The sequence below is a fragment of the Carassius carassius genome, chromosome 45 (assembly GCF_963082965.1).
Source record: "Carassius carassius chromosome 45, fCarCar2.1, whole genome shotgun sequence".
Classification (NCBI taxonomy): Eukaryota; Metazoa; Chordata; class Actinopteri; order Cypriniformes; family Cyprinidae; genus Carassius; species Carassius carassius.
The window spans coordinates 23,853,791-23,877,699 of record NC_081799.1 but is presented as its reverse complement, the minus strand read 5'-3'; the positions used below and the strand labels follow the sequence as shown (position 1 = coordinate 23,877,699).

At 35.1% G+C, this 23,909-nt stretch overlaps 1 protein-coding gene across 3 annotated transcripts in view; it reads left to right on the top strand.

Annotated features, from left to right (window-relative positions):
* Positions 1 to 23,909, top strand: part of LOC132127712 (tetratricopeptide repeat protein 28-like) — a 270,207-nt gene that overhangs the window by 198,255 nt on the left and 48,043 nt on the right. For all 3 annotated transcript variants that reach the window (XM_059539755.1, XM_059539754.1, XM_059539757.1), the window contains one exon: positions 21,214 to 21,721. In XM_059539755.1, coding sequence (XP_059395738.1) covers positions 21,214 to 21,721 — 508 coding nt within the window. The remainder of the gene's footprint in view (positions 1 to 21,213; positions 21,722 to 23,909) is intronic.

The following is a 23,909-nucleotide window of genomic DNA, read 5'->3' as shown; positions in this document are numbered from 1 at the left end:
ATATTTGTGGCTGGTAAATTCTGGAGCCATTGGCAGGTGTGTGCTTGTGTGTGAAAGATATTGAGGTTTTATTATGTCTGTTGCTGCTGAATTGTGATCCGGATCAGATATTGAGTGCCATAATTACTTTTGAGTGTTATTGAGAGATTAAGAAGATTCCAGGAAGATGAAGAGGGATCGGGAATTGCTCCATCCTATTTCCTCTTTCTGCCAAAACCTTTGCCCAAAGCACCTGCCATTTAGACTTTATTGCACAATATAGACTTCTGTTTACTCAGTGAGAGAGACATACGTGTGATTGTGTGAGTGTGTGTGTGTGTGTTTTAAAGGTCATTAGTAGCTGTGATGCTGTATATTCGCCTCGGGCAGGATTCTTCAGGCTATGGAGGGAAACTCACCTCAGACGAGGTAGAGATCAGTGATGCACTCATGGGCCCTATTCTCTATGTGTGTGTGTGTGTATGTATGGGTAACCAGCCATTTATTGGTCTGTATGTGCATTTATGTGTGTACAGCTGTCTTTATTTGCATGCATATGCGGTATATATGTGTGCATGCAATTCTGCAGTAGTTAAAATGATGGCCTCACCAGAGGAACAAATGCACCGGTGTCGGAGATGAATAGCTTTGCTGATATTGACTATTTGTTGCTCTTTAAAAAGACTCCAGCATCCGAAGAAGCTCCTCTCTCTCATATATATATATATATAATGTTGTTTATTGAGTTTATTTCTCTCTCTCTCTTATATATATATATAGTTGAAAGGATGTTGGATGGATATATGAACATACAGAGCAATAGATAGATAGATAGATAGATAGATAGATAGATAGATAGATAGATAGATAGATAGATAGATAGATAGATAGATAGATAGATAGATAGATAGATAGATAGATAGATAGATAGATAGATAGATAAAATGGATTAAATATACTGGAAAAATATCCAATTGATTCCTTTGAGTCCAGAGTACATTTGTGTCAGTGAATGGTCAGCGTCAATGTCCCTTCATTGACATGCTCCTTACAAGCACATCAAATCAAAGCTGTGAGCCGTGGTGTGGACGAGTCGTTTGAGTAACTGACCCTCCTCTACACGGCAGCGCTGGATACCGAGTGCCGTCCGACTGGAGTGACCGAGCTCAGAGTCATTTAAAGCCCTGGAATTACATCCTGCACCGAGGTCGATCGATGGCACGCCTGTCAGAAAGATGAATGGGAGCTTGAGGAACTCCATTTTAATGAAGGCAGAGAGAGAGAGAGAGAGCAACGCTTGTGTAGGTGTGTTGTGTAAAGATACTCCTGTATTACATGCTCTGTAGGTGTCCACCGCAGAAGAGGTCGAGTCGCTCCTGAACTGATGGAGACCTGCCCTTGTTCACCATTCATCACCCTTAAACACACTTCACCCTCATCTTTATATTATTTATCCCTTCAACTTATTTCCTCAATTGGCCTTGGTATGCAGAGCATTCGCATCTTATATGGACAAAATGCCATATATATATAGTTTATGTTAGTGTGTTCCAGATTGTTTATGCATGTAACATATTTAAGTCAGAAGATGGCAATGACTGTCTTTATGAGTGAGTCGTTGAATTGTTCACTTAACCAAGTTGTTCAAAAATCCAAGTGAGTGTCTTTATGAGTGAATCATTGAGTCATTCATTCAACAGATTAATTCATAAACAGTGATTCATTCAGGAACAAAAATCTATCTTCCTTGTTTTGCTCCGAGATCCACAACAGTTTATTATTCTGGTACTTTTCGAACTATTTTCATTTGGCCGAGCAAAAACACACAAACTAACCATACTGTGTGTAAAATATAATTTCCTCTATATTGCCATCTTATTTATTGAAATGTTATATAAAAGCAGTGTCACATTCGCAGTCATTCTGTACTCACAATAACCCATTTAGCCTTGACGCTCAACTGTCATTGGCATTACTGCAATCTTTTCGGTTGATTAGCGTCTCATTGTTTTTAATATCAGAAATAAACCCTGTTTAAGCTAATCTAAAGCGTGTCAGCCAGAACAAAACCTGTATGTGGGATACAACAGCGACCAAGCTGTACTTTGCTTTCATTGTGTCGCTTTCATGTCTAATGTTTCTCTTCATGCCTTCCTTGGTTTGTTGTTATCTGCAGTGTTGTTGTTTGGTGACTCTACGGCGCCCCTGTAGGTCTGGAGTCACACTGGGATTGATGAAAGCTGCAGCAGGAACGGAGTAACCCATCATTCAGTCAAAATGTGTAGCTTTTTTACACCCTGTGAGGTGTGATGTTTCCTCAGGAGGAGAGGAGAGAAGATGGAGTTGATGGATTATACGAGAGTCTCTCGGCCCGTGGGCCGCTCCGCTCACACGTCAATATCAGAGATCAATTGAGCTGATCTCTGAGTGTGTGTGTGTTTCACTGCTGACATGAGTCTAAATAAGTCAAACACTGTTATGCAGGTCAATCTCATGTCTTGGTCAAAGACAAATATATTACTTCCTTTTGGGCACCATATATATATATATATATATATATGTATATATATATATATAATGAGCTGGATGTGTTGATATACTACTATAGGAACGCAGACTTAGATGAAACTGCTTTCTGTTCTTTTAAGTCGAGACATCTTTGACAAAAGTCTCAAAGCTGTTTTAAATCATTCAATCAGGTTGTAAATCTGTTTAAATGGTTTTTTTCTTCACATCATGTGTTCATGGCTGATTTGCCTTCTTATGAGTGTGCTCTTTGTCTCTCTCTCGCTCTGTTTTCTTTTTCTTGCTGTTTGCACGAGCATAGCATTTCTCTGTGGCATGCACTGTGCAGCTGTAGTTTCATCCCATTCAGTTTATTTACAGGTAACAGTATATTAATGCCTTTAAGTTACTTACATCAGTAGTTTTCAACTGGTGTGCTCTGATCAGGTTATGGACAACAGATATGCAAAATGCAATTAATTCTTAAACTAATTGTATACAAGGTAAAAGAAAACATGACTCTGCTCATGTTAAGTACAGGTTCACTAGCAACTAGGATAAATATAATTGGATGCAATTCAAGAGATATTTAGAGACAGAAACCATAATATGACCTATTCAGGGTTCATTGTATTAATAATGTGGAGACATACAATTCCTTCTTTGTGTTAAATATATATTATATTATTATATAAATATCTTTTTTTTAGTGTTATTCTAGAACATATTATTTAAATTTTATTTTGCATTTTAGTACTGTTATGTGCTTTTGTTATTATTATTATTATTATTATTAAGTTTGAGTTTTATTACCATAGCAATACTTTTTAATTTTCATTTACATGTTCCATTTATATTTCAACTAATAAACTAATTATTTATTACAATTTTAAAAAAGCACATATTTTATTATTTTATTTATTTATTTTAGTAACAGTTTTAGTGTTAACCACAGCAACACATAATTTTAGTTTAGTTAACGTTATGTGTCTTTCTAATTTTTATTAATTATATTAATTGTATTTTTTTATTGCTGCGATTTCATTTTATTTTGGTCTTTATTCCAGTGTTTTAGTACTTCATCTTAAACTTCTTTTCATTTCAGTAAGTTGCCAAAGTTAGATTTAAAATTTATTAATTTATTTATTTATTCTAATATAAAATCAGATACAAAACCAGTTAAGAAGCATTGACTATTATTCATTTTGTCAGTAATATCTGACTCCGAACAAGTTAAACATTCAGCATCCATGTTTCTTGTTTACAGCAACAAGACGCATAAGCATAGCTGTGGTTTTCACTGTATAAACATCACCACTTTGGAAGTGATTCCTATGGAAGGATAATTTAGGATATTCACTGTTGCATCTGAATGCAGTCGATGATCTCAAAACATTCAGTGATATTCAGGTGGCTAGTGTGCGGTTTGTTCGTGGAACAGCAGCACAGCTTTCTGTGGAGAAGGCCACAACTGTGAGATTCATTCTTTGTGAGCTGGCGCCGTAAAAATGGTGCCGCATCCCAGAGGAGAATTTGCATTTTTTCAGGCTGAGGGAATGTTCTTACGCAAGCCTGCTGACACGCTGCCAGAGAACACAGCGGCTGGCCGTCCACTCCTCCCAGCCGCTGACTCTGCTTTCCTTTGCACTTTGTCTTTCTTTTGTGGCTGTATATCTCTCTGTGTGGATTATACACTCTCTCTCTCTCTCTCTCTCTCTCTCTCTCTCTCTTTCCTTTCAGAACTGACCTTCAAGATCCACTTCATATTCCACATAGTCACAGCACTACATTGTGAATCTAAATGAGCATAAAACATAACTGTCTTTACACAACATGTAAGGAATACTACTGCATACTATATACTGTTTTTTAGGAGTTGCACTGACTAGTCTAGTGAAAACAAGCTGTCGTGCAACCCATTACTGTATACTGCTCACTCGTGTTTTATTGTATGCAATGCAGTATGCAGTAAAACATATTTTTAACTGTAGTATAATGAATTGGTAATTTTTTTTTATTTATTTTGTTCTTTTTTTTGGAAATTGGTAAAATGTGACCTTGGACCACAAAAGCAAGTAGCACGGGTCTATTTGTAGCAATAGCTATAAATGCTTTGTATTGGTCAAAATTATGTATTTTTCTTTCATGAAATCACATCATTAGGACATTAAGTAAAGATCATGTTTCATGAAGATATTGTATAAATTTCCTACCATAAATATATAAAAACGTACTTTTTAATTAGTAATATGCATTGCTTAGAACTTAATTTGGACAAATTTAAAGGATTTCAGATTCCAGATTTCATATAAAAATTATTATTATTTTTTTTTAGTGGCCAAGGAGACTTTCTCATTTTCATGTTAGTTTTTTACACTACAGTTCAAAGTTAAGTGCATTGCATTGTAGTCCGCATTAATTTAAGTAAAGATACAGTAAAATAGTAATATTGTGAAATATTATTGCATTCTAAAATAACTGTTTTCTCTTTGATTTTTTTTTAAACATAATTTATTTCTGTCATGCAAAACTGAATTTCAGCATCATTCCTCCAGTCTTCAGTGTCACACGATCTTTCAGAAATCATTCTAATATGCCGATTAACTGCTCTTAACTTATAGAAAAACACTTTAGCTGCCTAATATTTTTGTTGGACCCATGATACATTTAACTTTTCAGGATTCTTTGATGAATAGAAAGTTCAAAAGAACAGAATTAATATGAAATAGTAATATTTAGTACTATTAATGGCTTTACTGTAACTTTTGATTACATTTATGCAACGAAAATCTTTTGAATGTGTTGAAAAGCTCAAAGTATTTAGTATGCATAGTTACCCTAAAGCTAACACTAACACAGAGACCATCGCCATCAGCGTTCCCTCATCTACACATCCGTCACATTTATCCACAAGCCCAGAGAAAACAATATCCAATATGTGTTATCAGCTCACCCTCAACCTCAGTCGAACAGGCCGAGGAAACACACCTAATCACATTTCCTTAAAATGCCGGAGAGGAACAAATTGCTTAAGCGGAGTGTAATGAATTGAGCAGCAGATGCCAGGCCTCAGTAATGTGCTCAGACAGGCAGCCGTAAAACATCAAATCTTGTTGACAATTTTTTGCACGAAGCAATTCCTCCTGGCAAGACGGCCTGAGCGGGGCCTCCCACATGTAAACAGATGAAAACGAGACGGCGAGAACGAAAGACAACACCGCAGCCAGCTGGGCTGACAAGTGTTTGATTTCCCAAAAGAGGCCTGGGTGACCGGGTACTTCTGCACTCACCGACGGCCCCGGAGACAGGACTGAGGGGAGACTAATCCAGTTTACTCATCTTTGTACGGATGTCTGATTTCAGAAGCGCATGTCAGCCCTGGAGTAATTCTCTTCTCTCATTTCGTCAATTTGGGTGGCTGAAAGACGCCAGGATGCTCCTGTATCAGGGCACACATCATCCTGCATCCCATAATGCAGTTCACCTGGCAGAACGAGATCTGACATGCAATCATAAACATACTACCGGCCATAAACAGAATGACATAACAGTGCTATTGACATTAACTAAAGCTATTAAAAATCTAATGCGAAGATAGATGGATGGATGGATGGATGGATGGATAGATAGATAGATAGATAGGGTGTGTTTATATTTATATTAACAAATAAGTCGAGGAGATGTAAAAATCATGGAATTTAAATCTAATTGCTCATTTACTTCCAAATTATTTCCAAATTTGAAATATAAAGTAAAACTATAAAAAAAAAATTGGAAATAAGTAAATAAACAATGTTCTGATGTTTACATTTGATCATTCTGCAAAAATACATTTTTACGAAATTGAATTGAAAATGTGCAAAAATATTATTTAGTTATTTATGTAAAATTAATGTAAAATCAAATTGTATTTATTAATGGACAACCTGGGAATCACAGAGAATTGAAAAATTGTGATTAGCATTTAATTTTAAATATTTCTTACTTATGTCTTCATTGTAATTTTGATTCGTTTAAGATTTGTAGTGTTTTTCTAAGTTGTATTAGTTTTTCTTTATTTTTTCTCTAAAATCTACATGGTAGTCATTTTAATTCCTAAACTTATCTCAGTTCGTTTTTTAAGGTGACTTTACTCATTTTCATTTAAGTTTAAGGTTTTCACACTAGAATTGAAAGCCAAGCACATTGCATTGTAGCCTGCATTTATTTGATTAAAACAAAAAAGCTGAATTTCCAGTGTCACATGAAGTTTCACAAATCATTCTAATATGAAATTGCAAGGAATTAAAAAAATGATGGAAAAACTTTACTGTGGATATTTATTTCTATAATAAATATAAGTTGGTATGCTAGTAATAAGAACATTTTTGTGAGCAAATGTGTGTGACCTGGTTTTTGGATTGTCTCGTTTAAACTGTCTGGTTCTTTCCTTTTCACCTGAATTCACGGTTCACAGTGTCTGTACCCTCAGAACAGGATCTGAATCCACTCGAGGACACATTGAATAAACGAAGTGCTGACCTAGACGTCAGCCTTTGGAGGCGCTCAGGTGTGGCGACAGGCAGAATAAGCTTCATTCATGTCTGGCAAAGCGGCAAAACTGTGGGTTTACCACAAACCCTGACCCGGCGTCCTCAGAAGAGACTGCAGTTATGATCTCATAGGGGTTCCTGTTGTCTCGTTGATTGCTCGATGTCCCATTACGCTGTAAATATTTACGTGGGCATGCTGGCATTTTACCGCTGGGTCAAGACTTGCGGTTGACAGCCATGCAGCCCTGGGGTAAAGCTTTTAGAGCTTTGTCTTCATCTGTCTGTTTCCAATAAAGCCGTTTTTGCCCAGAAGGCTTTTTTTCTGCATTGTCATGTCGCAAGTTTTTCTGAGGGTGTCGTATGTGATCATTGTCGAGGCATTCGACCTCTACATCAGACCCTGAGTGCGTCTGACAAAACAGCACCAACACAGCCTTGAAAACTTCACAGCGTTTCCCTGGCTTTGATTCCCTCTCCAATCCCTTCGAAAACTACCCTCCCGGAAACAAAGGATTTGCATTCCACATTTATCACTGTCATCATGACAAAGCAATGCAGCGGCGCAGCCGAAAATATCAGAGGAAGAAAGGAAAGAAAATCTCCTGTTGATTCGTTCCCTTTTACGGAAAAATCCAATCAAACCCATCGATCTAATTACACGCAGACTTTGCACGCTGATGGTAATTGCGAGGTACAGATGCTTTGGAAAGGCCACAGATTCCCCAAAGGTGAAACGGCTGAAAGTGTCTTCAATCTATAAGTTATGAGTGAGAATCTCATGAAAATTGATTTTTATCAGGCTCCCAGCAGCGCCATGAGAGAGAAAAATCTGTTCTAAGAAAAATCTGTTTAAAAGCCATAAATGTATGTGCAATTAGAGGAATGTTTAAATGGCTAATATAAAATCCAGTGCGATGCCTTCTTAGCATTTATAAGCAACAGAGTGATCAAAATGTTGTCTATACTTATTAATTTCATGTACTATGAAATAATGATCAGTAAAACAGTCCAAAACAAACTGTTCAAGCTGTATAGAGTTCAACAGTAAAGTAAAATCCCCTTAATTTTCTCCATTAAAGAGCTGATTTTGAACGATAAGTTGTAACTCTTAAAAACCTACCATGAGCTGTGAGGTTGTTAAATAATAGTATCTGCTTTTGTTGAAGCCATCAGCCTGTAATATTTCACTTTCTTTTTTTCTTTTTTTATAATTATGTTTAACAGCAGAATCCCTGGTGAAAAACTACATTACCCATGATTCAGCAAAGGAAATCCACCAATCAGAGAACTGCAAGTTAGTCACACGAAAAGAACTCTTTAGTGCCTGTCTAAATTCTTAAATATTTGTGTATTAAACATAAAATAGATTGTTTCTATTTACACAATCAGCATCTTTAGATCAATAATTGTATATTTCACTCTAGGATGATCAGTGGTTATTTACTTTTGTTAAAACCATGAGCCTGAATTTTCAACTTATTTTTTGTAAATAATCATGCTTAAGATTGAAATATCTGGTGAAAAATACATTAGCCATGATTGTAGTCAATCACACCAAAATAACACTTTAGTGCCCACGTACTTAAATATATATATATTAGTGCTGTCAACGTTAACGCGTTAACGCATGCGATTATTTTTTGTCTGGTTTAACGTGTCAAAATATTTAACGCAATTAACGCAGCATCCGTATTTTCTGCCATCCGTTGGCTAGCTTTACATTATATGATCACGCTCTTATTCATTTAAATGCTTTTAAACATTTCAAGCGCGGCAAGACAAAAGAGAATGCGCTGTCTGTGAATGCCCTTATGTGACACATACACACGTACACACACACACACACACACACACACACACACACACACACACACACACACACAATGCATAGACAGGGCGCCAGAATCCAGTTCTCTTAAGCGCTTGAACTAACAATAAACATCCCAAAGTGCCAGTTTTGTCGATTATCCTCATAAGAGCAATCTTAAATGATTTATATAAAGTCTAAAATGAACAAAAAGAGTTGTGAGAGATTGAGGCGAGATCCATAGACAGTATATAAACGGTGAGATCCGCGTGTCTGTCTGCTCTTAAAGGGACAGCAGCCAATAAAGCTTCCTGTCAGTAAAGTTAAAGAACAAAGGGAACAGAGAAAATGACTCGCTGCTCTTGACTAAATAACTTTTGTAGCTTTAATAAGGATTAACTATTTAGTTTATAGTTTATGCAGTGCAGACTGCATATAACTTTGATAACTTTATTAAATTTCTGTATATTTCCTAACTGTTAAGACAGGAAGGGCAGGAGTAAACATGACATTTATTATGGGTTTATGTTAGCATTGTTTTAAGTTTACTTAAATTAAAAACTGTTATATTTTTGAAGCCTAATAATAAATGTAAAAAAAAAAAAAAAAAAAAAATCAGTAGCTGTATTAATATCAGTAATACTGGCCTTCATTCATAAAAAGATGTAATTTAAACAAGTATTTAAATTTAACTGTGAAATTATTACATTAAAAAATATATTAAAAACGTACAAAAACATTTCTTTTTTTATTGCGATTAATTGCGATTAATCACAGAAAAAATGTGTGATTAATCTAGTTAAAGTTTTTAATCGATTGACAGCACTAATATATATATATATATATATATATATATATATATATATATATCCATATTGTGCATTAAACAAAATATGTTGTTTTAATATAAACAATCATCATCTTTAGATCAGTAATTTATATTGCACTGTGAACTGTGATGTTACCATTAGCCTAAATTTTTAACTTATTTTTGTAAATAATCATGTTTAACAGTAAAATATCTGGTGAAACTACATTACCCATGATTCTGCAGAGGAATCAGTCAAATTTCTAGCTTACATTTACATTTAGTAATTTTAGCATATGTTTTTATCCAAACTGACTTGCAAATGAGGAACATTTTATCATTACAGCCAACAGTTTGCGCATTTAACAATGCTAAGCTTCCAGTGTAAGCTAGTAACATAGCTTAGCCACAGGCTAAAGTCAAATTATGTGTATGGACTTCAGTAGGTTTTGTAACAGAGTCTGTATTTGTGTGTGTGTGTGAGCGTATGGATGGCTAACACTTCGGGTACTGTACCTGTCGAGGGGTTAATGAGTTGCTAATGAAACACATGGCTAGCAGCTAATTAGATGTGACCTGTTTTCCTGCAACTTTACCCTCGCAGTTGACAGCTCATATGCTAATGTTCTGATCCACCTGCCGTCACTGTAAAGTCTTTGTTCTCTTATAATGTTATTTATTATTTTAGCTATGTATAGTTTAAAGTCACAACCTTTGAAGTAGATGTTACTCTGAAGGTCTTACTAATTTGGCTCTAAATATGGTTGTAGCTTGTTATAGGAGATGCCAGAATTGTGATCCATTTCAAATGCCTCAGCCTGACTTGGCGTCTCCTTTGATATCTTTACAAGCATTTTAATGATCTCTGACTCTAGAATATCTTCTGTGAGAAATCCTCAAAATAAAGATGGTTTAGCCATTAAAATGAGTGTTGAATTTTATTCTCATGCCTTAATCCAAGTCAAAAAACACATTTCAATATATATATATATATATACATATACACATACATATATACATATATACTGTTAATTATATACATACATTTTAATTATGATATAATATTAATTATAATTTAAATGTATATTTTTTAAGCTTATATTATATTTATTATTTCTGTATTGTTTTAAATATGTATGTATTTTGCACAGACAATAGCTTTTTTTATTTCATCGTATTTTTCATTGCTGTTATTATATCATAATTTTAGTATTAGTCTTTTTTTAGTATTTGTTTTACTTTATTTTGCACAAGACGTCTTCATTACAGTTAAATACAATTTTATAATCTATTAAATTCCTGAAGTAAATATAGTTACATAAATTTAAATGTAATAATTAAATATAGATTTTTTTTTCCATTTGACTTTAAGAATTAAATGAATAATAATAACAACAATTATAATAATACTATTGCTTTATTATTTTCCTAAAATGCATATATATATATATATATATATATATTCATCACAAAGAGATTTCTTTTACTCTATAATTACTAAAATAATTAATTAATTAATGAAAATGTAATTGTATTATTATAAAATACGTTTTGATTTAATTATTTCAATTATTTAATGTCATTACAATTCAAGAACGCCAATTATTACTATTAATTATTCCCTTTTTTTTTGATTCTGGGCTGAAATATGTCCTGTGCATTTCTTGGCTGGATTCCCTCACTCTCATCCAATGCTCAGCATCCGCAGTAATGTGTGTGTTTTGTATGCAGCAGGTCAGTGCTGGGAATCTGGCCGTCTGCGGCGGTGTATAGTGCATTAGAGAGCTGACACAGCCCGGGGCGTTATACATGCTTATCGATCCGCTGTCAGGCCTGACTGAAGCCCGACTGTCACAGGAGCACGTGATGGACAGACGAGCGTGAGAACCCACCAGAGAAACCCCAACAACAACTCAAAATAAAGACGTACTCAACATAACCTGCCCCAGAGGTGTGAATTACACCGGAACGGGTCTTTTCACCATTCCTTTCACGAGTTAATGTCCTCTCTCGCTCCACAAGCTTCCTCGTTAATGTGGTGGTGTAATTAGCAGGCATCTGGTTTGTTAACATCAGGAGCGCGAAGAATGCACGAGAGCTTTGAGGCGAGTTATTGACAATAAAGATGCTCTCTTTTGTTGACGTTGAAATCGTGGTGTGGGCGAAACAGGCCTGTCGGAAATCTCACAAGTGTGTGGCAGTAGATCGCGCATGTTTTCCGGTGCTCGTTCTCCTGCGGGAATCGCGCACAGCATGGGAGAGAAACGACTAAAGAAGATGCTAATAAAGCCGTTTAAATAATTCATCTCTTCATCTTAAACCTGCCGCCTCCAGGGCTGCAGGAAACGCTCATCAGTTTCTCTCATCTCCGCCGATTCTGGCTTTTCGTTCGTTTTTATCCGTTATCGCATCCCTCTCTCCCTGTCACACTCCTCCTTCACCTTGGCTTTCTTGTTTGTCATCTCGTCGTCTCCGTCTCTCTCTCTGCCCTGCGCTGATAGTGCTCGAGATGTTTTATTTACATCACTGTCAGGATGATTTCCTGGAGGTAAATTCAGATCAGAGAGTCGCTCTCCCTCAGGAGCGGCGCTGAGTCGAGCGTATGATTCGACTGCGGCGTTTGTGCGTTACAGCTGCGTTTTTTGTCGCACGCTTCCAGTATGACAACATGCATTTCTGCTGAAGTGTCTCTAAAACAGCTCTTGCGAGCCCAGCATTAGTTACATTTTATCGACCTATCATAAGGAAACAAGATGTCCTAATTATAATGTACCATTGCTATGGGGTTGCGAGGGTGTTCTGACTAGTTGCAAGGAGTGTGATAGATATGGCTTGGGCCGTATTGAAATAATAATAAAAATAATGTATAGGCATTCATGCAATCCATGAACAGACAAGTCCTTGTGGATGGTGTCCATTCGCTCACGTCTTCATAAGTGATCATTTAGTGCAGGTCTTTGTTGTTCTGCTGCAGCATCTGTGATGAAGAGCTTGAATCTGTGTCTGTCTCTCACATGCTGCTTATTAATGAGCTCATCTCTCCTCTCCTCTTCCCAAAAGATGTGCTTTGTGTAGCTTTCCCCGTATAGACTAAGCTTGGATATGTTCTATTGATCCGGCTGAAGACCATATTGAACCGCCCCTCTAATTTGGAGCTTGTGGAAAAGCTTTCTCCAGCCCAAACGCTTAATAATTCCCCATAATATGATTAATAGATGGTGTGATTTAATTAATCTGGTAAAGTGAGTCATTAATTAGACACCAAGCTTGCTGGTCTGTCCAGTCATTCCTCCTGTTTTCATGTCTTCATTTGTTGGTTTATTTATTTGTTGGATATTCTTCCTCCTCTCTTCCTCTTCCTCATGCAATGGATTTCCCCAGATGCTCCTGATAGGCTTCTAATCAATACCATTAACCTCTGAATTAATCATCCAGCCAATGAGCAGTCCTGTTATTGGAAGTGGTAGGTGTCAAAATTTAATACATGACTAAAAGTTGCACATTTGTCATAGCTGTGGACAAGCAGTTATATATACATTGATATATAAAGTGAGAGTGAATGCTTATCATACATACATGGTGCTGTTATGTTATATGTTATGTTATGTTATGTTATGTTATGTTAAATGTTCAAAAGACAATGAGCTCCCATCGGATTCCTGTACTACTGTGTGTATAGCAAATGTTTATAATGTAGTATTTTTAATGCTGTTAAACTATTAATCGTGATTAATCACTTCCAAAATAATATTTTTTTTACATAATATATGAGTTTGTAGTGTACTGTGTATATTTATCATGTATATGTAAATACACACACGCATAGATATTTTTAAGAAAAATGTGTTATGTTTATATATTAAATATATTTACATACAATAAAAATGATAAGAAAACAAATATATACATGTAAATGTTTTCAAAATATTTACTGTATGTGTGTCTGTTTATATATGCATAATAAATATACACAGTACACACAAATATATTCCATTAACAAAAACTTTATTTTAGATGTAATTAATTGCAAATAATCGTTTGGCAACACAAATTATTTTATTAATGTATATATTATTTATATTATTATATTTATTATTTTTCTCTTATTTTAATTAAAAATACATAATAAAATATACAAATGTTTTTTTTTTTTATGTATTATGTATTTATAGAGAGCGATCACATTTTTATTTAATATTTATTTTATTAATATTTAGGTAAATATGTAATATTGTCTACCTTTAAAAAAAAACACAAAATCGTAAACATAAACATAAATATTTTATTGGTCTGATCAAATAATAACATGTATAAAATATACAAATGTTTGCTTTTGTCATTTTTATGTAATGTAAAAAAATAAAACACACACACATAATGAAACATAAAATATATATAATACATCCAAATAAACATTTGTGCATTTTATATATTCTATTTTTTATTATAGATTATTTAAGAATTAATTTGTAGAGTTATAATACATTCATTTTTTAATTAGAATTACTAATATTAAATTTTTTTACTTGTGATTATTGTATTATAATTAATGGGAACATTTAGAAAATACTATATATTTGTGTCTAAATATATATTATATAATAAATAAAAAATAAGCACACACACATAATAATTCATATACTGAAATATATATATATATATATATATATATATAAAATATATATATATATATATATATATAAAATATATATATATACACACACACACACACACACACACACGTTTGTTTTTGTGAAAAGTGGGTACATCCCATAGGCGTAATGGTTATTATACTGTACAAACTGTATATTCTATCGTCCTACACCAACCCTACACCTAACCCTAACCCTCACAGGAAACTTTGTGTATTTTTACTTTCTCAAAAAAACTCATTCTGTATGATTTATAAGCATTTTGAAAAATGGGGACATGGGTTATGTCCTCATAAGTCACCCTCTCCTTGTAATACCTGTGTCATACCCATGTCATTATACAGAGTTGTGTCCTGATATGACACAAAAACAAGAGCACACACACACACACATAGAGTAAGAGTATATAGTATAGGTCAGATTAGTAGTTTCTGGGTGTCATTGCAGTATTAATAGTTTGAAATAGAAGCCTACTGCCGTTATACCCATTATACCTCATCCTCTCTCATGCAGCTCTCTTTCCACTGTCCTTCCTGCGTGGATGACTTTGCCAGGGCTGTGTGTGTGTGTGTGTGTGTGTGTGTAACATGTTGGTGATTCATGCTCTCCCAAGAAAAACACACAGGCTGCCAGTGGTTTGCGGATAGCAGCGCTCCACCGGGGAGCCGAGTATATTTATTCAGCAATCCTGTTGACCAGAGGAGCACCTCTATGTGTGCCTGCGAATGAGAGTGGAGGGAAAAAACCAGAGGAGAAGGTCCAGCTGTACACATCAAGAGAAACAAAGCTGAGTCAAGTCTAGTTGAAAGAGACGAGAAACAATGAGTCAGTTTTCTGAGATCTCATATTCAGAGTTGTTGAAGACAATGAGTCTCGTTCACTAGTCGTCATGTGCTTATGTGTGCAGAGGCTTCTCACGCAAAATCTTCTCTCATTCTTTGCATACACAAGTTTTTGCATAAAACACTTTGCCTTAATATATTCCATATTATTTGTGTGTCTCTGTTTAAGTGTAATATCTGCATTTGCACACAGATTTAATGCTCTTATTTATGTTCATGCATATACAGTTCTAATATTCAATATATAGAGCCACTAGTGCACAAATGATGGCCACATCATTTCTCAGACACTCAACTTGAACCCAACAGCTCAGAGATGGACTGCTGAGCATCGATTTCTTCTGTTTTGCCTCCTCTCTTGAGGACCATTAAAGTGTGAGTGTCTTTAAACCGCCCCAGAGGACAGTTTTACTGCTCACAGGTTGCTCGTTCATAGCTTGGGAGACTTTAGTGCGGTTCTCAGTTTAGTATCAGATGTTTCTATGTTTGCTATGCGGTTGCTAGGGTACTCAGAGTGGTTGTTAGGGCTATTGCTAGGGTACCCAGGGTGGTTGCAAGGGTACTTGGGGTTCAAGAGGTGAGATTTCTGGAGTATTTTTTTGAGAAGAAACATCTGAAATCTCTATTGGCACCTCAGTTTGATCTTCTGAGGTTAAATGCATTAAATGATGTCCAAATTCTGAAAGCATTCAAGACATTTTTGAGTCTTTTTTTTCAGGAGAAACATCTGAAGCACCTGCAGATGATGTCATTGCTGTGTAGAAGAAACGATTGAGACATTAAAGAGGTCTCTTTGTAGTTTTTGAGTAGGCAGAGGTTATATTCATTCCATTTTTAATTTGAGACGTTTTTGGGAAGCTCTAGAAGAGTCTTTTTCCGAGGAAAGACTTCTGAAATCTCTTTATTTATATAGCACATTTTGTACACAATGATAATTCAAAGTGCTTTAGATAAAAGAAAGTAAAATAATCATGAAGAACAAAAATAAAACAAGCAATTTTAAAAATGTGGAAAATGAATTTAAAACAGTTAGAAATAGAAAATGATTTTACATAAAATACAGTGAATACGTAAAATACAGTGCAATCAGTTCGGACATCACACAGTGCTCATTCAATAAATGCACAGCTAAACAGATGAGTTTTGAGTCTAGATTTACATGTGACCAATGTTTTAACGCATCTGATCTACGGCTCTGTCTATTAAATGCCACTCCATTTGAAAGCAGGTGATGGCGATTTAGCGGTAATCACGGAACCAGATTTACTGACTAGATGCGCATGATCATATCGTTAGATATATTGCCCAGCCCTAAAATGCATACAATTATAATAAATTCTAACAATTGGAATATTTTAATAACCATTACCTCAAGTAGAAGGCTCCATTGGTCTCCACTCAATCTCATTGCTTTCTTGGAGGTTTGTGATTTAATTTGTGACTTTTCTGTCTTGTGTAGTCCACTTGTTACTTGTTTTGGGGGGTTTTCTCTTGTACTTTTGTTATTTATGTCCTAATGTGGTTCTTTCTGAAGGAAGCATCTCCTGATTCAGTGATGTCAGTCCATCGCTCAGGAAGAGTCATTACACTCTCTCTCTGTAGATGATCTGTAGATTATCTGTCATTATCTGTAGCGTCAGTTCAAAGACATCACTGCAGAAGGCTTTTATTGAAGTATAGATGTCCGCAACTTTCTCATGACCTCACTTCAGGACCCTTTCTGAACAGAGAACAAAGGTATACGTCAACCCGTCCACCTTTGAGACCGTTGTGGCAGGAGGGCACGCGAGAAAGAGAGCAGGTTAAAGAATAAAAGCAAGCTCGTTTCTCTCCTGTCGTTCTCCATGTCGAGATGTGAATCCGTGCTGTGCCAGCACACACACACACACACACACACACAAGCAAGCCGCTGACTTGGGAAAATCAGCGAGTGGGGGGGTGTAAAATCCCTCTTTATCGAAAATAGTCTCTCCCAGTGAACGGCCCTCTAACAGAAATCCAGTGGGGTTTCCAAGGAAACCATTCCACGGATCTGAAACTCTGGGCAAAGCCGGAGATGAGTAGCTGATTTGTAGGACACAAAACAATAAAGGTACAAGGGATAATTGTACAATAATGAATGAAATCAGGGAGAAAAGAAGCAGAAGTGGTCAGGTGATTGGTGTTCGCTGAGGAGTGAGCATCAGGTGTGTTGGTATGTGTGTTTGAGGGCTGCTTGTGTCTTCTGAAGCGGTCACTGATATGTATTTGATGTTTTGTTCAGCAGTTCCTTGCAGCAGATTCTTATCAAGAACTATTTTAGGTTGCTATGTTTCTTAGAGATTAAAAAAAAGTAGTTGAGGTCCTTGAGATTTTGTGTTTTGTACTTTAAAACGTTCCAACATAGAAGTGTTTCAGAGGAACTAGAGATTTAATGAAGGTTCTTCCTTGTCGCAGGTTCATGTCAAGGACAATTTTTGGTGTCTGTGTGAAATTAGAGATTGAAAAAGTAGCAGATTTTGTGCTTTGGTTCTTTACAACATTTAAACATACAGTAGATGTTTTTCTTAGGAACTAGAGTTTCATTAAAGGTTCTTTAACGTTTTCTTGCAGCAGGTTCAAGTCCAAAAAAATGTTTTTGGTCTCTGTGTGATTGTAGAGCTTTAAAAAAGTAGTTTTGTGCCTTTCGAAGGAACTAGAGATTTTATCTTTGGAAGTTTTTTCTTTGGAAAAGGAATATCTGAGGATATCTTGTAGTGTTTGATTCCTAAACTCTTGAAAACACTAAAGCAAAGAAGGTTTTCTAATTAACTAGAGACTTAATATTTAAGTTATTCAATGGTTTCTTATATAAAGAAAGATGGTTTGGTTGTAAATTTTTGTTTTGAATATAAACTAGTTGAGATTGCCTAATATGTTTTTTAGAAAAGCGTTTTGGTTCCTGGGTTCTTTAAAACACTCAAACTGCAGGTTTCTAAGGAAATACAGATTTTATAAAAGCCCTTTAATGGTTTGTGGAGGAAGGTTCATGTCAAAGGTTTTAGGAGATAAAAAGTAGTTGTAGTTCTTAGAGAACCAATCCAATTTCTGTGAAGATTCCCAGTTTTCCAGATCATTGTAGATTTTATCACATGACCAGAATAAATCAACCAGAGCAACCCAGTTCTCTTTTCTTGTGATGATACATTTGATTGTGTTTTATATCCAGTGTTCTTTAATTTACATTACAGCATGGTAAAGCCTCAGTTTGCATCTTGTATCATGGAGGAAAGCATTGAAAATATCATGATTTCTGTTTTCTTGTAATGCAAAGGATTTAAAATTTTAAGTGTGTATCATTGCTAAAAATGGATTTTAATATTATCAACTTTTAGAAGCCCACTAGCATATACAGATGATCTCAGAGCTGTTGACGCTGACTATAAGATGCCAAACTTCAATTTTAATATGAATCACTCTGAAAAAAAGATTTTCCTCCTCAATCCCGTCATCTTTAGATCCAGGACTGAGCTGAAATGAAGCTCCACGGCTTCAAACAGGACACACGTGCCCAGGCCGGCCTGATAGTGTATCTGTGATCATAAGAAGTCCTCTCTTCTGATGCCGTGTAACATGTCCCGGAGCCTTTAAACTCAGGTAAAATGCTGGAAGTTTTTACGGCTGGAGGTAATTGGTTCCAGGTGGCGCTGGGAAACTGAAGGCCTTGGGCTGGACGAGCCTCTCCAGGTTCCTCTCTTGTCCATGTGCCCCGAAATCAAGCATTTTACCTTCTGTTCTAACAGGGCATCCGTCCCAGCACCTCATCAAGAGAGCACCCATCGCTGTTACTCCCTAAATAGAGCCCATATCTGCGCCGAACATGTGGTTGTGTTTCAATGATTGATGTAGCATCAAGGCCGAAGTTGGACCCGCTGTCTTTTGTTGTTTGTCAAGTGCTTGTGTAATACAAGTTCTGTTCCCGAATCTGCTGTCTATATAGGGCACATGCTAACTGAAATGGACAGAATTTGATGTTATTATGGTGCTTAGCTAATGGAACGATAATCGAATAATCTTGAAACTGCACAGAACATGCAAATGGTTAAAATGGTCCATTTTTTATTAGAGTGAGTTGTCTTTACTTTTTGAAATTGGAAAAATGTTTTGTTTATGTATTTGTACATATATTGTATATAAACATTTTAAATGATTTATACTTTTAATCAAGATTTCTCATCCAGGGTGACAAAATTCAGAAATCAATACTAGCTTACTGCACGGATACTGCACAGTATGTACTGTATACTTTTTTTTAATGAATATGCATAGTAACGATTTATCATTAAATTGATTAAAAGTGTTAGTTAAGTTCCTAAAGCATGTTCTTGATCTTGTTTAGATTGATTTATCATTGCACATCAGAGTCGGAAATAAATGGGGGCTTATGGTAAAAATAAAGATAAAGGGGCAAAAATGGCTCCTGCATGATTAGATTAAATCTGTTACAGCTGCCACGATAAAAATGAAACGTGAAAATGAATGAAATGTGTCAATTTGCGGAATTACATTTAGATCATCCAACATTTAGTTGGTTTTTGCAGTGTTGAGCTTTTCTGTGTAGCTCATGAATGCAGTGGCCAATCAAATTAGTCAGCGCTGGAACGCTAACGTTCTGTTAATTGCATGCGCTTGCGAATTCTCTCATCATAAACAACAAAATGCAGAAGCAATATAAATAAGGGTGCTTTCACACTATTCGATTGACGTCAGAGTTCGGTTTGTTTGGATGATATGAACAACTTTGATTCCACTGAATAACGTTGTTTGTGGCTAATGGGCTTCCCATTGAGCATGTAATTCTGGGAGACAGCCTTTGTCTCTCAACTCTCAGCCGAACATGCGTCTGCAGAAAGGAGATTTCGACAAGGCCTCAGCATATTTTTAACGGATTTTGCGAGAGATCAGCGTCTCTGCTAGGATTTCGACTTGAGAGGCTTCACGGGTTTTGTTCTCGGCAGACAACACATTACATGGCAGAGTGCTTTCTGCACTGCATGCTGTTCTCAATGGCTGCGTAATGGGATGCAGTAACATCACACAACTTTGCCGTATGTTTTGAGGATAAGAGCATCTAATAGCTGTTTAATAGAAAATAAAGCAGCAAGCCACAAGAAGTCATGTGTATCAGTAATTATACCAGAGTTAAAGAAAAATGAAATCACTGAAATCACTTTCGCTACCTCATAACCTGAATAATCTTATTTTATGCAGACATCAAAAAAGGGGATGTTTAGTTCAGTGTTGAGTATGATTTCTTTGCTGTTTTTTTTATTAATTATAAAATTTGCTTTCATTTTTATATTTTCAGTTTTCTTTTTTTATTTTGTTTTAAAAAAAAATGTATTCGTATTTTGTATAGATTTCTTGTTAATATTTTCAGGGGGTTTTTCAGTATTAAATTTTAATTTAGTAATTGTATCTGCTTCTGTCATTTTTATGGATTTTAATATTTGTATGTAGCTAATTTATTTTTGTTCCAGTTTCTTGTTGTATGCTTTTGTCACTTTTTATTAGTTTTATTTTTTGTTTACAAACTTTAAGTTTTACATTTTAATTTATATTTCAAGTTTTCTTTTTTTATTCAAGTTTCAGTATTTTTATGTTTTGTCTTTTGGTATTCGTTTTAGTTCGTATTTTTTATAGCTTTTTTTTTTTTTTTTTTTTTTGTACTTTTAACTTATTTTTTCTGATTTGCATTAAGTTTTTTTTTTATATATATATATACATATTTCCATCTGATATTTATATTTTATTTAATTTTATTCTGGCTTTATTTTCAATTTCCAAAAGCTATTTTTAATAGTTTTAATTAGCAATAACAACTCTGCTTTACCCGATTATTAAAGCTGTTATATGCAGCAAAAGTCTAATTGAAAAATTCAAACATAGTGCATCCCATTACAATCAGCTGATTTTGAAATCATTTTCTTCAAACCTTGTTTTGAGGAATTGTTTTTTGGTGCACAACAATAAACATGGCTCATCCAATCAGATTTAAGCATTGCCATTTTATTTTTTATATTGCCTTATATCCAGTGCTTTATGCATCTTCTCTCATTCTTCTCCACAGGCGGCATCTTCAGCCCTCAGCAGCTTGGGTCATGTGTACACGGCCATCGGCGACTATCCCAACGCCCTGGCGAGCCACAAGCAGTGCGTCCTGCTGGCCAAACAGTCCAAGGATCAGCTCTCCGAGGCCCGGGAGCTGGGCAACATGGGAGCCGTCTACATCGCAATGGGTGACTTCGATAACGCCGTCCAGTGTCACGAACAGCACCTGAGCATCGCCAAGAGCCTCTGCAACAAGCGCGAGGAGGCACGCGCCTACAGCAACCTGGGAAGCGCTTACCACTACCGCCGCAACTTTGACAAGGCCATGTCCTACCACACACACGTGCTGGAGCTCGCACAGGAGCTCGAGGAGAAGAGCATCGAAATGAGGGCATACGCGGGGCTGGGACACGCTGCCCGGTGCATGCAGGATCTGGAGAGAGCGAAGCAGTATCACGAACAACAGCTCAACATCGCAGAAGGCCTGAAGGACCGCGCCGCCGAGGGCAGGGCTTCATCGAACCTGGGTGAGAGTTGGGTTACATTCTTTACAAGACGTACGGTTTTTAGCTACAACTGGACCAACTAAACCAGCTGCCCAAGCTGAGAGACCAGCTCAAACCAGCTAAGATCATCAGAAAACCTAAAAACCTAAAACTATGCCTTCATTAAACACAAAGCCGGCAGAAATTAAAATTCAAAGCCTCCCCAAGAAAATAAATCAAGGCCAATACATAATATTATTAGCTTAAAATATACAGTCATGATTGCTTTTGCGCATTGCATTTGTCTAGTTATTAAAAACAACAGCGTGAATGAATATTTATGGTTCTATTTCCAGTTTAGCGGCTCGATGACTCAGTCATCTAGAATGCGTCTCTTCCTCCTGCAGCAGGCTCTGCGGTGGCACTAAAGCATCGGTGTGCGAGACGTACGCTGGATAAATTGGAGCCGTCGAAACCAAGTGTTTCAAAACCCGTCTAATCTCTCACTCTGACTTCTATTGCTCCAATCTCACGTTCCCTCCCTCCGACTGCGGCTCCATCAATCTGATCCGAAACACTCGCCGCTCTCAGATAAATAAATAAATGAACTCCCAAAAAGAAAAATGTTGCCACAGGACTGTTAATATCAGGATTACAGTAGAGTGTGCTTCATAGTGCACACTTTAGGAGTGAAATCAGGTGTTTTGTACTAGATTTCTAAATTTTTTGAGGAAAATGTGAGTGCATGACTCTCCACAATATTCACAATAATGGAATTTACCTTGCATATATATATATATATATATATATATATATATATATATATTTTTTTTATTTTTTTTTCTGTTTCGACAATTATCATCAATTGCATCATAACTAGTGGTTAAGGATTCACTCTTTTCTTCAATGCATCGATTACAAATCCTTCTGGTGCAATATTCATTGATCTTGAAACATGGGTCAGTCAATAATCAATTAAAAATGCAAAAAATCGAATAATTCTAATATTAATATTATTATTTTAACCATTTTATCATTAGTCAGCAATGTTCTTTTAGTATTATTTTATTATTGTGATATTTATTAATATTTTGAATTAGCTTTTATTTTTCTATTTTCATTTTTTATTTTAGTCTTTATTTTTTATTTTATGACTTTAGTCATTTTCTTTGCTTATTTTATTTTTTGCTTACTTTGTTATTTTATTTGTTTAGTTTGTTTTAGTATTTTTATGTTTTTTTTTTTGTTATTATTTTTTATATTTTTTAATATTTTTTACATTTATTTTTATTTCAGGTTTGAGCATTTTACTCTTTCAACTTATTTCATTTATTTGTCAAGGCAACATTTGTATTAGTTTATAATTATATTTTTTATAAACAATTTTTAATTTTAAAATTGTAAATGTCAAGTTTGGTCATTTTAGTACTTCAACTTAAGCTTTATTTTAATTTTAGCTTTATTATTTTTTTTTTTAATACTTATTTTAAGTAGATTTAATTTATTTTTATTTCTGGTTTGATAATTTTACTACTTCAACTTTTATTTATTTCAAGTAGCTGCCATGGCAGTATGTATATTTTTTATAATTATATATATTTTTTTAAGAACTATTTATAATTTTATTTATTTTATTTATAATGTTGAGTGTTTAAGTTGAAGTATTTCACCTAACATTATTATTCTTTTTATTTTATTTTATTTTATTTTACAACACTGTCATATTATTAGGTGAAAAACCTAAACTTAAAAACACTCAACATTATAAATAAAATAAATAAAATTATAAATTGTTCTTAAAAATATATATAATTATAAAAAAATATACATGATGCCTTGACAAGCTGCCTGAAATAAATAAAGTTTAAGCTCTAGTACTGTCGTTCAGTTCGGGAAGAGTTACTTGTCAAAGTTTAATAATTATGTTAGCGATTGTTCAGATCTCTAACCATAAGTATGCGTTGTAGTACTACTTTAGTAAAACCCTCACCACTGCAGTCTTTAAATTGCCATCGGTTCTATTTGTGCAAACTCAAGGTGTTGATAAATTTGCATAGTAGTACGAGGAAGTCTGTAGGGTGATGTTTATGTCCTGTGACTCTCTCGTGGAATAAAATGAAATCACTTTCTTTCCACTTTTGCGTACAGCCATGATAAATTTGTATTGAAAGTGTGTACGATCAGGTGAGGGTTATAAATATTACTAGATTACTCCCAGTGTCTCTGAGGT